Source organism: Pteropus alecto, unplaced genomic scaffold (assembly GCF_000325575.1).
Source record: "Pteropus alecto unplaced genomic scaffold, ASM32557v1 scaffold102, whole genome shotgun sequence".
Taxonomy (NCBI): Eukaryota; Metazoa; Chordata; class Mammalia; order Chiroptera; family Pteropodidae; genus Pteropus; species Pteropus alecto.
The window spans coordinates 2,324,446-2,342,026 of record NW_006432224.1 but is presented as its reverse complement, the minus strand read 5'-3'; the positions used below and the strand labels follow the sequence as shown (position 1 = coordinate 2,342,026).

At 49.2% G+C, this 17,581-nt stretch overlaps 1 protein-coding gene across 1 annotated transcript in view; it reads right to left on the bottom strand.

The window, feature by feature from the left end:
• Window positions 1-1,358: 1,358 nt before the first annotated feature.
• Window positions 1,359-17,581, bottom strand: part of TARSL2 (threonyl-tRNA synthetase like 2) — a 36,329-nt gene continuing 20,106 nt past the window's right edge. Inside the window, exons 11-19 of the mRNA XM_015585714.2 lie at window positions 14,664-14,830; window positions 13,151-13,313; window positions 10,526-10,663; window positions 9,161-9,238; window positions 8,980-9,080; window positions 6,453-6,557; window positions 5,101-5,173; window positions 4,319-4,433; window positions 1,359-2,220 (exon numbers count right to left, since the gene is read on the bottom strand). Of these exons, the coding sequence (XP_015441200.1) occupies window positions 2,072-2,220; window positions 4,319-4,433; window positions 5,101-5,173; window positions 6,453-6,557; window positions 8,980-9,080; window positions 9,161-9,238; window positions 10,526-10,663; window positions 13,151-13,313; window positions 14,664-14,830 (1,089 nt within the window). The 3' untranslated portion in view covers window positions 1,359-2,071. The remainder of the gene's footprint in view (window positions 2,221-4,318; window positions 4,434-5,100; window positions 5,174-6,452; window positions 6,558-8,979; window positions 9,081-9,160; window positions 9,239-10,525; window positions 10,664-13,150; window positions 13,314-14,663; window positions 14,831-17,581) is intronic.

Sequence of the window (17,581 nt, the reverse complement as noted above, 5' to 3'; positions counted from 1 at the left end):
GCTGGGGCTGCTGGTTCCCAAACCGGCCCTTGCCCAGACCGGCGGCCGCCCCTCCTCACGCGGCTGGAGACCCGGGAAGGCCCCGGGGACTGAGATGCTCCCCCGAAGTGACTGAAAGCGGAGACCGGCAAACTTGGGAAGTCGGCCACCGGTTCTACCCCTTTCCCCCGTTCAGAAGTGCAGCTCGCTGCCAAGTTCATTCGAGGTCACACGCGGGAATGCTGTTTTCCGGGATTGGACATCTTCCGTGATTAAGGATAGTTATGTTTTGTAAATGGAAATAAACCGCTGCTAAGAACCGAATGCCGTGAACGGGATGGCATGACCTATCTCCGAAGGCTATGGGACTCTAGAGGGGTGCCGAAGCAGTAGGGTTTTGCAGCCATCTTCAGGAGTGAGCTTCGGACCGTGATCCCCAGTTCTCTCCGCGGAGAAGCTGGCGCGGATTCTCGGGTCAAACGGGAACGGGGTGTGCGGCTGCCTGGTGTTTAGGGAGGAAAACCCCTACTATGTACTAGGTCCTGTGCAAAGGTTTCGATGACATTGCATTTCGCACTGAAAAGGTTCACAGAATGAAACCGGCCCGAGCTGCGCGGGAAGCGACGCCCAGGTGTGCCAGGTGGCCCCGCGCCGGGAACCTGGCCCGTCGGTGCCCGGCCCGCATCTCCGCGCGGCCGCCTGGGGCCCAGCGCTCCCACCGCGGCTGACTCCTTAAGGGCACGCGTGGCCTCGGGGAAGCTCCTCGAAGACCGGGAGAGGCCGGACCTACCAGGCCTTTGGGGCCCCAAGCAAGGGTCCCTCCCCGGAGGCCAGCGCGGGAAGGAAGGTGACCCGGGCCGCAGGCTCCTTTGTCCTAGGCGTTGACATGCTTCGCTGTTCCCACCCACCTGTCACAACATCGTGGGCGGGGAAGGCAGGAGGGTCTTACTAGCATGTTTGGTGAACAACAACAAAAAAATGTCACGTAGTGCCTGGCCTCGATAAATATAGGCTTAAAAATCATATCACACACTTTGCACCTTATAGCACTATAGGGGTCTGATATGATACTGTTTTGTTTTGTTTTTTTTGCCACCTGTTCAGGAAACTGATTGTGTTGAGAGACAGCATGTCCTAAATTTGTTTTGAATTCCACAGCCCCTAGTCAAATAAACACAAAAAATACTTCTGGCTTGGTAGTTAAATTCTCTATTGGCATAAAGCCATTTTAATTTTGTTCTGAGCGGTAAAGCATTCCCTTTAGTTAAAATCAAAAATGCATTCGAGTATGTTAATCAGTGGAATGTCATCCCATCAAAAAAGTAAGTTGACTCTAGGGGAGATCATTGTGATGTAACCCTGAGCTGAGACACCGGGAATGCTGTGATGTCTTTTATTTGGAAATTTATGTTTTCTAAACATGAACAAGGATCGGTCGTCAATCAGAAGCATTAAAATGGCGACTCTTAACCTACAGTGCAAACGACAGTAGTTTTTACAACACTGAATTGGAGTTCAGAGTCCTTTGTCGATAACCCAGTATTTAGTATTAGCTGCTTCTCTCATGGTAGTTGGTTAGCTAAAACTAATTAAGGAAAATAAATAAACAAACAAACCAATTAATTATCCAATCTTGGAGATGAAAGTTTGGGTGTGAACTTTAGTGGGACAACCATAAAAACTGAGAACATAACGTTATTAGAAAATAAGATTTTCTGCCCTATTCTAAAAAAGTTTGCACTTTTATTCGAAGCCCATCTTTCGAAAATCACAAATCTTAGCAATAAAATCTCGTAATCCTCATTTCCTAGTATTTCTTTCAATGAATAACATTTTCCCATTTAAGTCTCTCGAGACATTTGGGAAATTTAAAATGTAAAATTTCCCAAGCTGCCCTGTTCTTGTCCCCAGGCACATAAGTGAAGTAACATTGCATGTGTCAGCTACTCATTCATTGTCTTTTCTCGCTGTGCCCATCGGGGGCCCTGTCAGTGGGTCCGAAGTTCTCAGAAGAAGTACTAACATTAATTAAGAAAAATACATTCTCAAGGGTCAAAACAAGGTTACGCAGACGGGACCACAAGGAAGGATGTCAGAACTCCTCCTCAGCATTCAGGGTCCGCGACAGTTTGAGATTCTTCAATTTGTCGATGGCGGAAGTTACTGAAATCTCTCCATGAATTCTGTTGTCTCTCGTTCGAACATTTACGGCATTATTTGATTTCTCCTTTTCTCCAACCACTGTAGAAAAGGGAAATTTTAAATCGACAATTTACTAAACATTAAGCAAACAGTCACATGACACTTGTGTCTTATTGGTTATTTATTCGGTATTTTTTTTTTAATTTTCTTCTCCCCTCTTTAGGGTCCCGCCTCCCCAACTTTCACTCCTGACCTATGGATGTTGCTGTTTACCCTTAAGAACTGGCTCTCTGAAGGTGGGGCGTCTCCTCCCACACGCTCGGGGCACGCTCCTGGGGCCTGGCACCCCCGGGGCCTGGCGCACGCAGGGTACAGTCTGTGGCTCTACCTGGGGCGCAAACCCGGGACCTTCTGCATGTAAAGCAGACGTGCTAACCACTACACTATGGAGCCACTCCGATTTTTCTTCAGTATTAATCACTAAATATCAATCTAATAACCAGTAGGTCATCCTCTGACAGTTTCTTGAAGGAAGGAATGACATCTAATCCCATCTCTTGTTCACTTGAGAGAACACCTACTATGATCTGGGGGTATAAATAGGACCAGGGAGCTCTCGCCCCGGCTCTACCCTCTGATGCATCAAGGGCTGGACACCAGACCTGTGCCTGACCAGCCAACAGGGACGTAGGTAAAAAATTCATTTTTTCTAATGATCTGTGCTGTGAGGCGATGCGGGAATCTGCAGCCATGTTTCTTGCCATTTGGAAGGAAGAAATCAGTCAGCAAGTAAGAGGACTAAAGTAAATATTCAAGAGAAGCATAAAGAATCGGAACAAAACAGGGACCAGAATGGAAAGAAACAGTTCTGGTAAGGGCTGGGTTCCTCGTCGCAGTTACTATTCTAAGGGTCTGGCCATTTAATTCTACTCTCCAGGTCAGTGGACACTCCGATACCCTTCCATAAACTCTGTCTCTGTCCAATATGAAGTTTCCGTCACCACGGGAAGGCTGATTGAAACAAACCCATACCTACTAGAGTCAAACACTTCTGCTGACAAATTGTTGGTAGGACATCTCTATGTTGATTTATTTTGCCTTGTACGGCAGGGGTCCCCAACCTCCGGTACTGGTCTGTGGCCTGTTAGGAACCGGGCCGCACAGGAGGTGCGGGGCGGGCCAGTGAGCGAAGCTTCGTCTGTATGTACAGCCGCCCCGCATCACCGCCTCAGCTCCGCTTCAGATCGTCAGGCATCAGATTCTCAAAGGAGCACGAACCTTACTGTGAACTGCGCATGCGAGGGACCTGGGCTGCGGGCTCCTTATGAGAATCTAAACCTTGATGGTCCACGGTGGTCTGAGGCGGTGATGATTCTGGAGCGCGGCCGAAAATACAGATTAACGTTAGCAGGGAGGATTGACTACACAGGGACCATAATACATCAGTGGCAAGTGACAATCAAGCTGCATCCGGTGGCATCTGATTCTGCATTATGATGAGTAGTATAATTATTTCGTTACGTATTACGATATAATAATAGAAATAAAGCGCACAATAAATGGAATGTGCTTGACTCTTCCTGAAACTATCCCCACCTCCTGGGCCGTGGAAAAACTATCTTCCGCAAAACCGGTCCCCGGTGCCAAAAAGATTAGGGACCATTGTTCCACAGAACCTTTCGACTTACCGGAGATAACAGTGTCATGCGAGTAAGCATATCGATACCAGTTTCTCTTGGTTTTGAATCGTTTTTAAAGTCAAAAGTTTAGATTATGTATCCAATTATTCATGTGCCTCAAGGACTTTTTTTTTCCCACTTAATTCTTTTCTTGGATTGTCTTAAATCTGGAACCTTTTCCACTATTAGTTTAATCTCAAACATTTCTAATAAGCCATAAAAGCAAAAGAGAATATTTTAGGCCTGTCTCATGGCTGAAACATAAACTTTTACCGATGAGATTATTTCACACTTTTGCCATTGTTGGTTGGAGGTGTTAATTCCGGCTAGTACTGCTACGCCACAGGATTCACGTGAAACGTTACAACTGTCCTTCCAGCAAGTATCGAAGAGTTCACAAAACAGCCTCCTGTCGAAACCAGGGACCCTTCTTCGGTCAAACTGGTGTGCTATAACCATCGGAATTGAAGTGGGGGAAAAAACAAGCATTTGGGGAAATAGATAGAAACTTAAGTTACCCAAAATAAAATTGTACTGAGCCAGCTGTGCGTTCCGTATTTTCTTATTCAGCGTACAGCTATGATCTAAATCAACGTCGGCCGTAAATCCTTCTTCGAAAAATGCACTGGACACCTACAAGAAAATGAAACACTTTATTACTGCATTATGTACGGGAGCCGGCCTCTGAGAGGACACCCAGGGTCCCTGCCTCCAGGCAGCCACGCCCTTGTGTCGTCCCCTGCACATTGAACTAGCTGGGTGTGCGTGCCCACGGGGACGGGACGGAGCGACGCGTGTCACTCCCGAGAGGAGGTAAAATCCTTCAGCTTCCATCTCTTTCAGATCGGTCCCTCTGGGGGTAACCAGCTGCCATGCTGGGGGGACATTCAGGCCACCTCTGCGAAATGACTGCTGGACCAGAACCACCCGCCAAGCCGCTCCCAGATTCGCATTCACAGACACTATGCGATAATAAATGTTTGTTGTGTTGAGCTGCTAAGTTTTGGGGTAATTTGCAACACAGCAATAGATAATGTAAGTATTCCGCCCTCATAGAGCCACACGGAAAATAACGACTTAAATGACATGTTTTATAATACCAGTTTCTCGAAAACACGAATAAAATAGTTCGGATAGAGCCGCGCAGGCACGAGTCAGGTGCCGCTCCCAAGACTGAGGACAGGGGTCGCTGAAAGAACGTGTCACTTTTCTATTTTAAGGCGTGAATGACATTCTGAGTCGGTGACCGTCACAGACCGCACGTCGGGACTATTAGGCACTTTCTGTGCGATGGTTTTACCTGAAGTGCGTATTTTTCGCAGGTTGGCCCCACGGGGATGACCATTACCTGACGCGGAGATAGCCAGAAAGGCCTGCAAAATATAAACGATACGCATTTCAAAATGACCATTTATGACGCGATTACAAAATAACCAAAGGTTTTTTTTTTTTTTTTAAGACGTCACAAGAGAGCAGCGTCAGCAGTTAAACAAAGTTCGTTAAGAGTTAAGAGGCAGAAACGAAAGGAAAAACTGGCAATTCTGGTAGGACAAAGACGGGGAAGGACAGGTTGGCAGGTAGACGGAAGGCTGAACGTCCCCTGGCTGGTGACATCCCCGCAGAGTCAGCCCAGTGCCTTACTTCTCTGGCTCAGAAATGACTTCCGTGCTCAGAAGGACCGTGTGCTTCTCACGGGGACAAGGGCTCTGCGAGCGTCCAGACGGTGTGGCCGGCAGGAGGGTGCGGAGCGCATCGGAGCCGGTCTCCGTCCTGGTGCGCACGTCGCCGGCCCCGGCCTGTTGCAGGGATCAATGTCATCGACCTGCCCCAGGAGGCTGGCTGTGGCGTCACGTGAGGGGTCAGGACCGATCATCGCCGACGGCGCGTGGCGTCTTCAGCAGAGGCCTGGCAGAGGGAACGCGGTGAGGTCCCCAGTGGTGGCCTCGTGCTTGTCCTCTCGGGGCCGCTTTGCTCATCGATCACCGAGCGATCGCGGGGGGGACAGAGAAGCTGAGGACGCGGGCGGAACGGGCCTCTCGAGTTCGAACGTGGAAAGCTGCTCCCAGCGGGGACCTTCGGGTGGCCATGTCGCCCTCACGGCCCCCTCCAAGCAATGCACATTATTCCTCGCCCCATCTGCTCGTCATCTGCTTTCCGACCTAGTGGCCGAAGCCGTAACCGGAGCCCGGGCCCCAGGCCGTTTTTCCTCGAGGCAAAGAGGATTAGAGGACAGACCACGCGACCACAGCGACATGGGCAGTGGCCCGGGGCCGTCCTCGTGGGGACGGTGCCAGCTCTGTTCCAGGCGCTGGAGGACCAGGCTTCCAGCGTGTACCTAGTCCACCTCTAAGTTCACGGTCGCGGGCAGGTCCCTCACAAGGTGGGGGAGGGGTGGCGCATGGCGAGGGGTGGCCCCCCGGGCGAGGGAGCACCCGGGTCTCTGGAGGGCCACACGCAGGTGACACGGCAACCGTCATCTCCCGCATTCCCTTCATCCGCTTTGCCGTTTTCCGATGAGGCAGGTGCCACAAGGATTTTTATTTGCCGTCTGCACACCTGCGGGAGCTACCGAGTTTTTCTTATCGATTTTATGTTTTACTTACGATTTTTAAGAAGAATAGATATAGAGCATTTCTCTTCCACATCACTCACCATTTCCCTCCGTAGTTTTCTGAGAGGATGGCGATCATTCTTTCCACTGACCCCAGAATGGCTCGATGAATGATCACGGGGTTCTTCTTATCGTCCCCGTCCTTACTGAGAAAATGGAAATTACGCGTTTAAGTGTTTTCTTAAGATTCAGTAACAAGTTCATCTTCTGACCTTATATTGAAAAATTATTTTCCCGAACTATGTAAAACAATGGATTCCTCATAAATCTTTAAGGACAAAATGTGACCTTTATCAGCAATAAAGGTTTTTTTCTAATAATAATATTTTTTATAAGCCAAAAGGAAATATAATAAGTTATCTAGGAAAAAGCAAAGTAAGACTCACCAGGACCCAGACTTGATTTTTATGTATCATTCTCCAATAGTGTATTGATTATATTTTTCAGTTCTGAAAATTTCATTTCTCATTGGAAAAATGGCTGATTTAAAAGGTGGCTCAGGGAAAAATACAAATGATCCTGCAGCATCTAGTAGCGCCAGTGAGCAAAAAGTGCCTTTTTTTTTTTTTTTTTATGTAAAGAAAGAGAAAAGGATGGGGCATGTCAAAGGGACATAGGAGCCAACACAGAAGATCTACCAGTGGCGAAGGCTGGCATGATTTGGGCAAGGAAAACTTTACAATGTGATATTTTGTTATAGCCCAGAGTATAAAAGAAACATTTGCAAGTCTATGCTGATACGAATAAATGATTGGATAAATAAACAAAGGAAGAAGAGGCAAATATTTGTCACAGAAAAATTCCACATGATAGGGGTACATAATAATACTCCTTCCCCATCGCCAACACCAGCCCCTCCAGAAAACGGAAGAGGCGGGCCCACGTCCCAGCTCATGGCGTGAGGCCGGCGTCACCCACACACTATGACAGTCGAAGACAGGACAAGACGGGAAAACTACAGGCCAGTGACAGCCTGCACGAACATCCACGCAAAAGCTCTCGATGGACCATTAGGAGCTTGAACCCAGTACATACAAAAACTGATGCACCACGGCCCCGTGGGATTCAGTCCAGCAAGGCAAGGCTGGTTCGATCGCCTAAATCAATGTAATCGCTATACAAACAGCTAAAGCAGAAAAATCACATAATCGTGTCATCGGTGCAGCACAAGAACTTGACAAAATTCAACACTCATTGAAAACTGAACAGAACAGCAGAAGGCCAGGATTGGAAAGGAACTTCCTCAACACGATGAGCAGCGTCTACGAAGACCTACGGCTAAATCGTACTTAAAGGCGGACAACGCATGCTTTCCTCCGAAGACTGGAACGAGGTGAGCAAGTCCGCTCTCATCCCGCCATGCGGCACAGCGCTGGGCGTTCTGGCCGGTGCCATCAGGCAGGAGGGGGCAAGAAAAGGCGTACGGACAAGAAAAAACGGGGTTAAACCTCCCCTGTTTGCAGATGGCACGATTGTCTACATCAAAATCCCCGAAATTCTACCAAAAAGATAAAAAACCTTATTGAACTAATTAATAAGTGAGTTCAGCAGAGTCTCAGGACACAACTTCCATATACAAGAATCAGCTGTATTTCTCAATCCTAGCTATGAGCATATGGATGCCGAAATTAAGAACACAGTACCATGTACAGTTGCTTCCCCCAGATGAAACACTTAGGTATAAATGAACAAGACTTGTATGGATAAGACTCGTATGCTGGAATCTGTAAAAACCGATGGAAGAAATCAAAGTTCATGGATTGGAAGACTCAATTTAATTACGAAGTCAAATTGACCCAACCGATCTCTAGATTCAATGCAATGCCAACAGTAATTCCTGTCAGGATTTTTTGGTAGATCTATTAAAAGCAAAAGAATCAGACTGGCCAGAATAATTCTGAAAAAGCACAAAGAACTCACATCGTCTAATTTTAAGACTTACTATGAAGATACAGTAATCACAGTGGTATGGTACCGACAGAGGGATAATCGATGGATCAGGGAAACAGAACTGGAAATCTAGAAATGCACCCATACGAACAGGTCCAATTGATTTTTGATCAGTGTAGAAAGGCAAGTCGATGGAGAAAGAATGCTCTTTATAACAAATGTCAGAATAATCAGACACCTAGATGCAAACGATGGACTCTGGCCTAAACTTCACATCTTACATAAAAATTAACACAAAATAGACCTTCGATCTAAATGTAAAACTTAATAGTAGAAAAGTTTTAACATAAAGCACAGGAGAAATCTTCACCTGTGCTCAGGCAAAGTTTGTAAACGTGATGCCAAAAGCGTGACGAGAAAAGAAAAAAATGTATAAATTAGACATCGTTGATGTTAAAAACTGAAGATTGAAGACAAAGTGAAGATACTATAAGAACAGCAAAAAAAAAAAAAAACAGAGGAGAAAATATTTGCAAATCACGTATCCATCGAAGGCCTTAGATCTAGAATATATAAAGCAACCTTGAAATTCAACATGGACCGCACTTATACTAATACTAATACTAACATGAATCCTTAGGATGGCAGCGCGAAATTATTGATCATAGAACCACTCACCTGGCATAGGTGAGATTAAATCTGAGAGGCAGCTGGAAGTCCAGCTGGATCGTGGCACACTGATGGTATCTACCAACTGCATCCTTCACCTTCACATCGATCTGTAAATTAAATGACATTTGCTTAGACACGGTTTTTCCCTTTCTCTTGAATTTCACTCAGAAGCACATGGCCTACTTACTTTAGGACCATAAAAGGCTCCTTCTCCCAGGTTCATCTTCCATGGTTTTCCAAATTCCATCAGACTGTTCTGCAGTTGCTATTTTTTTTAAAGAGAACATTTAAAACCTCTACCGAATGAAACGTTTTTTGTCATTAGCTCAAAAAAGTAAGTTCTTATAACTCGTAATGACATTCTATTTTAGTTCAATATACATTGAGTGAGTATCTTTTATATTAAGTAAACTACTGAACAAGGACTCCATAAAGATGATTGAGATGGTACCCGATCCCAAGAAACAGACTTTTTAATTGGGAGGTGGCGAGTGGGGAGGGGGGTGGTAATTTCCTAAATCATCCTGCGGAATCGCGGCCCATGTTCAGGGAGGGAGGCTTCGGTCCTTGTGGCCGCAGGTCCCCTCTGCCCTATGCACACCTCGGCTTTTGTCTCCCGGTGAGGGCTCCAAGACCAGGTCCCTTCTCCTTAGGACCACAGAGGCCACCCCCAGGGGCAAGTTCGCAGGCTGGGCGGCCACCCTCCTCCCCCTACTCTGTTTTTGAAAGGACAGACACTGGTGTGTGTTCGCGGGGGAAACGACTTAAGAGACGGAAAGCACTCTGGGGGCTCCCAGGGAAGACGAAGCCAAACGAAGGCCGGACTGGGGCAGGAGTGGACAGCAGAGGGGACGCTCCTCCGTGGGCCCGGGGACACGGGGTCGGGGCGGCCGGCGGGCGCGGCCGAGGCTGAGAAAGCTCAGGGTTCACGCGCGGCCCGCGCACGTGGAGATGGATCCAGGACCGACGCCCGTCACGGGCCTTGACCGTGGCAGTGCCTGGCACCCGTGACAGAGAACTCGAGCCGTCCTTCTCGCCGCTGTCCCCCGCCCTCGCCCGCAGCGCTGGGGCTCTCGGCCGATCGTGCTGGGCCAGGCACGTTCGTCGGCTTGGACCTGTGAGGGCGCGGGCGGGGCTGTAACATTGTCGGGGACCCTAACACTCATGCAAAGTCCGGGGGCACAGGAGACATCTGCAGTGGGGGTCGTGCTGCCCCAAGGGGCGACAGATTCACAGCGGTTCCCGGGGAGGGGACACAGCGGAGCTGCTGACGAAGGAGCCAGGGGACGTCCTGAAAATCTTACGACGTTGGCTACTAGCGACTGGCTCTGATGAGCAGGATGGAAAACCGGGTAGGTAAACGTTCCAGTGCGAAACAAGCGGCGTCCCTACGCTACGAAGAGAACTCGATGACGACATTCTGCCGCCCACCATGGGCCCCGGGACTTCGGCTTCACGCTGCGGGGCGCGGCCCCTTCGCGCACGCCAACTAGTCGCTCAGGCGTTTTCCGTGTTCACAGAAACCAGCAGGAAGCATTTCGTCCCCACCTACCTTTTCAGCTTCGTCCCACGTCTCGACGTCCCCTAAGAAGTTTTCAGGCCTCGTTGACAAATTTAATTGAAAGGAGAAGCCAAATGTGGCGTAAACAGATTGCAGAACCTGCAAGCAGCCCTTTATTTCTTCTTCGATCTGAAATTAGAGCGAAGGAAATGTTTTAGAATACCGATCGGATGTATTTATGGCATTTTTTAAAAATGAAAATAAATTCCTCGCGTCAGATACAGATAAAGCACGTTTTTACTGCAGAGCACAGCCCACTGCGCCGTCTGGTCGTTTATCCGTTCTTTCCTTGGGTGTTCACAGAATGCCACCACCAGCCAGGTGTGCACAGGCTGCCGCAGGCCCCCGGCCCGGGCCAGGGGTGGACAGGGACACAGGTGAGGGTGCCGCACCCCGAAGGATGTGCACGGGACAGGGAAAGGCGCTGCCCAGAGGAAGTGACAGCGGACGGCGACAGGGAACGGGGCAGAGTCCTCTGTGGGGAGGAAGGGCAGGCGGCCTCGGAGCAGAGCAAATGCTGCAGGTGAAGGCCCGGGGAACGGGGGCACCCAGGGAGCTGACCGAGCTCACAGAGGGGACGGAGGGACGTGACCGGGCTGGAGGCAGGCAGGAGCCAGAGAAAATGAGGCGCCTTCACAGCCGGGGGCAAGTCTGCACCTGTCAGCCTGAGAGCAATGAAAACCAGCGCAGGGCTTTTAGCAGATGGACGCCACCCAGCTCGTCCTGAAGTGTGGGAAGCAGATGCACAAGATTGGAAGAGAGACCCGTTAGGAAGCAGGTGGGATCTCAGGAGCCAGATGAGGCCAGCCTGAACCAGAGAGAAGCCTCTGGAATGCAGAGAAGTTGACAGGTTTGCAGGGTATCTATCCTTTCGTCCATTAACGGATGGTAATTACCTGCTAAGCACCGCGCTGGATGCTGGGAAGTAGGGAGTGGATGAAATTATTCAGGACTTAATCATATATTTGGGGGACGCCATCGGCAGGGCTCGTGACAAACTGGACGCACGACGTGAAGAGCAAAGGGCGCCGGGGTCCTGGCCTGGGGCTGGACAGGGTGCTCGTGCATCCCGCGGGGGGCGGGGGGGCAGGTGGTGTGGGAAGCAGAAGAGGGGGCCGATTTTGGACAGGGCCACTGCGAAGGTGCCTGAGACGCCCAAGCAGCCTCGTCCACCAGGCCCTGTCCAGCGAGGGCTGGGCCCGGAGGGAGAGCGGAGACGTGGGGGAGACGGGCTGAGGCCAGACGGCACTGAGGCCGGAGAGGACGCAGCGTGAGCAGCGCGGGCCGGGGGCCGGGACGGCGCCGCCCCGAGGGGCAAGGGGGGCGCGTTTCAATGCAGCCTGGACGACCGCACTGAGCGTGATTACCGAGACCCCCGTGTCGCACGCACCCCCGGATCAGGCGTTGTCGCGGCCGAGTTCTCCACTGTGCGGACTCGGCGGTTTCTTTACCGTCGTCTGTTATCGGCCATTCGGGCCGTCTGCACATCTTGGCCATTTCAAATCAGGCTGCTTGGGTACGAGTCTTCGAATGGACACGCGCTTTCTTTTTCTCTTGGAAAACAAAAGAGTGAGGCCACCGGTCACCCAGTAGGGATGGACTCTGACTTCTAAAGAAACTGCCGGACTGTTTTTCACGGCGCGCGTACGCTCCGACGGTCCCACGACCGGCGGACGCGATCCCAAGTGCCGCCACGTCCTCCAAATGCCCGTCGCCGTCTGACCACGCCGACGGGTGGCGAGTGGCAGCCCCCGCGGTTTCCCGTTTTGTGCTGGTTTTCGGTTCATCGTTCCCGATGTGACGCTGCGTCTTCTCACCTGGCTCAGGCAGCTCCCTCCCGTCTGCAGTGTGCCAGGTGGAAGCCGCGGCGACTGGTCTGGAACCACGCTGGTCTGCTCTGTGGGAACCTGGTGCTGCGAACGTCCCTCTCCGTGCCGTTTTAAGGGCATCCCGCAAATTTTGATGTTTCTTTTCCATTTCCTTCGGTGTATGACGTCTTCTAAACTACCTTTTGATTTCTTGACACGTGGGCGGTTTGGACGTGTGTCACATACTTTCCAAAGATCCGGAGATTTTCCAGATGGCTTTCTGTTATCGATTTCTACTCTCATTCCACTGTGGCCGGAAAACACATTTTCTATGAATTGAACCCTTTTCGATTTATCGAGACTTACTTTACGGCCCGGAACGTTCTCGACCTCGGTGAATGTTTTCTGTGCGCTTTTCAACAACGCGTACTCTGCTGTTACAGGCTGGGGTGTTCTAGCAACGCCGATTAGGTCACATCATTTGATAGCGGCCCTTCGCGTGACAAATTTAATTTCGATTAACAGGAAAACCCGCAAAAAGTAAACTCTAACTTCCAGGCAATACCGAAAATCAAAAGCATCCAAAGTTCCACCAAATCTCTTCAAATATCGGACTTAATTATTTAAGTTAATGAAACCGGAGAAAGCTTACAGGAAAAAAGAATAACAAATTTCATCTCAAGAGATTACCGATCTAGGCCCCAGACCGGAGAATCGCAGTGTGAGACCCGAACGAGACCGTGGAAACCGGACCCAACACGTCATTTCACAGCGACCCCCTAAGACTGCGAGACGCTGCAGCGTGTACCTGCGCCACCGTGCAGAAGATGTGGGCATCGTCCTGCTGGAAGCGGCGAACTCGGGTCAAGCCCCTTAAGGTTCCTGACGGCTCATTTCTATGAAGAACTCCAAAATCGGCAAACCTGACGGGCATTTCCCTCCAAGATCGCGGACGGTGGGCAAACATCAGACTGGAAAAGACGGAGTAACACACAGCGCTTACTTAGCACAGAAGAGACGGAGTCGGTATCTAAACATGAATGTCACGGTTACGCCTCGACACTTGTCAGCAGCCCACTCTGGTTCGTAGATCGCCACTTTAACAAACATCGAGTTGTGGAAGCTTAATTCGCATCCCTATACCTCTGAGAAAGAACCCCGCCAGCTGTCTCTCCCAGAAATGCTAGTCCCCGTTCCCGTCCACCTGGTGAATCTCCACGTACCGTTCACGATCCGCTTCGAAGGCCGCTTCTTGAGCGAAGCCTCCTGGACGCGTCCCCAGGCAGGCTCCAGAAACAGCAGGCAAAGGCCACCGTTTGACACTGTCTAATTCTCATACCACTGACTTTCTACGTACCTGTTCCCGCCGCACTCGGCTCCCCGAGGAAGGTCCCAGCAGCGGCACGGTGAGCACGTGACTCGCCAACTACCTCCTCTTGGAACTATGACCCCCCTTCTTCCGCAGAAAGCGCTCCTGGCACCTCGTCCCATCGGCAATGAGACCCCGAGCGCTTAGGCTCTTACTCTGAGGCATGAAGGGCGAAGGGCTTTCTCGTGCGGAGAGGTTTGTTTTAGCGGTTTCGTTCAAGGCCAATTTGCTTGAAACCATGTATGCCGATGACAGGAAACTAGAATAGTTCGGACACGTTTTGTGGATAACGGTGTCTGTTCACTTCCAATCGGAAAATCTGCGTCTCTCACCAGGTTGAATTTGCATACCGCTTCATGATAATTACATTCCTTCACAGCGTCTAAGGTAACACTGATTGTAAGATGCACCATTAATCTAGGTACCACTAAGAAAGAAAATAACCCATTCTATAAGTTATGACATAATACTAAGATGCCCCCGTTATAGACGCATCCCTATTTCAAAGATGTTGAAATGTGGGAGAAAAAGTTATCTTGAAATGGGTGAAACTTGGTAGCCCCACTGATCATCCCACTGATCTTGCTATAATTGACCGAAATGATACGTAAGAACGAGATGTTCTGTAAACATCTATATCGGACGTGTATTGTTACGATGAAGACAAATATCATAGTAATTTATCAAGTCTACACATATTATCTCTAAGAAGCGTGACGAGTTAAATGGCTTCCAGCTAACCTGCCGAAGGTCAAACACGTTTAAACGGCAAACTCATCCTTCAGGACGAAATGATTTGGTGACGTGGACCAGTCTCCAGCACTTAAGATGAACAGAATCGCTTAACTCCAAAGGCGGGACACGTAGCTCACCTGCCAGCCCATGGCGACACGCCATGCGACGCATTGTGCGACAGGCCCAGCTAAGACCCCGCCCGACTTGCAGTACTCACCAGTGCCCCGGGCAGTTCATGGGTTTAAGGGCGAAAGTGTCCTTGTCCACGTCGAAGGTAAACGTGCGCTCGCTGTAGTGCTGCCGGTGGCCCGCGACCTCCCACAGCTTGCCGCTGTACACGTTTGGGGACACCACTTCTGCAAAGTCGTGCCGGCGGTCCTCCTCCTACAAGATGAACGCGTCTAGGGTTACACTCGGCCGTGACGGTCACACATTCACGCAAAGTGGCGCTGCGAGCGAGCGTTTTTTAACTCGGGGGTACGTCTTATGTGAACCTGTGATTACTGTGCCCTGAGTCTTAGGTGTGGTACTTTCTGGATCGTGAAAGAAAGATTAATGGAGGGCAGTATAATTTTCACATTATTTATGTCATAGTATACGATGGAATATATGTTTTAATTCGCTGAAAATTAGTCATCGAAATACTATACATATAAACTTTCTGTAAGTACAAACTCAAAATCCTTCCGCGGTCTAGATAACACTGCAGATTTTTTCTATTATTTAAGAGGTTAAATAATTTCATAACTCAATAAGCCAGAAAGTCTCGTTGTATGCTAATTCAGTTTTGATCTATTTAATTTTAAATCAAGATGAAGTTGAGAATTTTCATTTATATAGTATATGGTATCTATTTATATGGTATCTATTAAGGCACGAGTGCCCTATTAACAGCTTCCCGAATTCAATCGGTAGGAACAAGAGAGTCTTGATTTCAAAGTTCTTATTTTATTTAAATTTTGTGGCTTTTGTCCTTAAAGGTATGAATCTGCCGGTCTTTGTTAGGTGTCCCTTAGAGTCTCGACATTCGTCAATCGCTTAACGGACATCTGGCATAGATCTAAACCACCACATTTTGGCTAAGTAAAAGAAAGATTTAAAATTACAGAAAGATAAAATATTTGGAAATTACTAATAACACTATATCGCTAAAAGGGATATTATTGTCATTCTCAGCAGAGTGTCTTTTCAGGCCAGTGGTGGAGCTGGGGTCTCAGACACCTAGCGGGCCACTGTACCTGCCCTCTGTTAAGTTAGAAAATTTTAACAAAATTATACATCGTGACGAATGGCAGTAATGATTTGGTGGCCGTGTCAGATGGCTCTACATATTCAGATTAAACAATGTATCAGAAATTAAATGACTTTTTGCGTGTGTGTTTGGTTTTCGCAGAGATATTAAAGCTCTAGCTTTAAAACTTAGCTCCGGAGACAGGGCCAATGGATTTTTAATCCACTCTGCATATTATCCTGTTAGAAACGTATGTTTTGTTGATGCGTTTGGAGGTGATTTTAAAGTATGCCCCGTGAGGAGAGATGTCGTCATGTCTATGGCTTACTTCGTGTGATTTAGCAACAAGTAACTATATTTATGTACAAAATAAGCACGTATGTTTAGATGTATACTGCCTTACGGTTATTAGTTATATTATAATACACACGTGTAGTATAGTTTTGTTTCTTTGGTTATATTAGTTATATTATAATACACACGTGTAGTATTTTGTTTCTTACAAACACACACAGTTATGTGAGAGAGAGAGACAGGGCACACTGGCAAAGTTAACAACTACTAAATCTACGTGGAAGATACATAGACGGTTACTCTACTGCAATTTACCTTCTCTTCAGATTTAAATATTTCAAACTTACATATACCTCAGGCTATGCCCGTAATTTCTTTCTCTAAAGAGTAAATAATATCCAGTGCTGGCAAAGGGTCCCGTGGTGGTGACTGAGCAATCTTCAGCTGAGTCTGGTCTGAAGAAATCCTGGAGGCTTATTCTGAGGATTAAAGATCCTATTTCGTCCTTGAAATAATAATTTCGAAGGTGGTGAGGGTCTACCTGCGCCGGCGACCTGGCCACCTGAAAATACTTAGATACACCTAAATATCAGTGTCACCAAGAAAGGCTTTTAAGTAATTTTTCATTATAGCTAAAGCAAGTCCACGTAAGTGGCTCCTTCCCCAAACCACACTAAAATAGCAGGAGAGCTTGTAAAACACATAAATCTACAAGGCCTAAGAGGAAAGGAGATGAAAGCTGGATACTTTCGAATCTGCGAACCAGGTGAACGGCTGCCTCGGGAGACCCGGGAGAGCGGCGGCTGAACGGGAGACCCCGAGGCTGGCCCACCCGAGCCGGATGCAGATTTCTAGGATCCGTATCTTTAAGGCGTTGGCCCTGTCTTCTGTCCTTTAGAGTCCCACTGCCGTTCCGGGACCTGGTCCTGTGTCGGCGGCTCTTCCTCTCTTGTGGGATCTTTATCCCTGACGCTTGAGAATCTCTGAACGATGTGCCCGAGGAGAGAATACGTCCACCAAAAGCCCCAGACACGGTCCCGCCGGGAGCTGAGACTGTCCCGCGCCCGCGGCGAGGCTCCCTCTGCTACCGAACCGAAAGGCAGAGGCCGACGTGCTCGTGGCCAGGATGACACCCCGTTATGGGGGAGCGGGCGCTGCTCCTACACGGCGAGTCGGGGGCTTCGGGATGCAGCGAGCAGCCTCGAGCACTTCGACATCCAGCAGGCACGGGCAGTGGGGACCCTGGCAACCCAGTAAAGACGGGTCACCAAGAACTTAGATCCTTTGGGAAGAAAACGTGGGCTGTCCACTCTAGAGGGTTAAATTATGTCCCTCCGAAAAAGATAGGTTGAAGTCCTAACCGCCAGGCCCTCGGAATGTGACCGTCATGGGAAACAGTCTTTACAGAGGTGATCAAGTCACGACAAGGTCATCAGACTGGGCCCCCGTCTGAGATGGCCGGGGTCCCTACAACAGGGGCATTTGGACAGACACAGGCAGAGGGAAGACGGTGTGGAGACACACGGGGAACGCCACGTGACGACCGAGGGCCGCGCCGGTCTGCTGGCGAGGGACAGCGACCGCGGCTGACGAGGGACAGCGACCGCGGC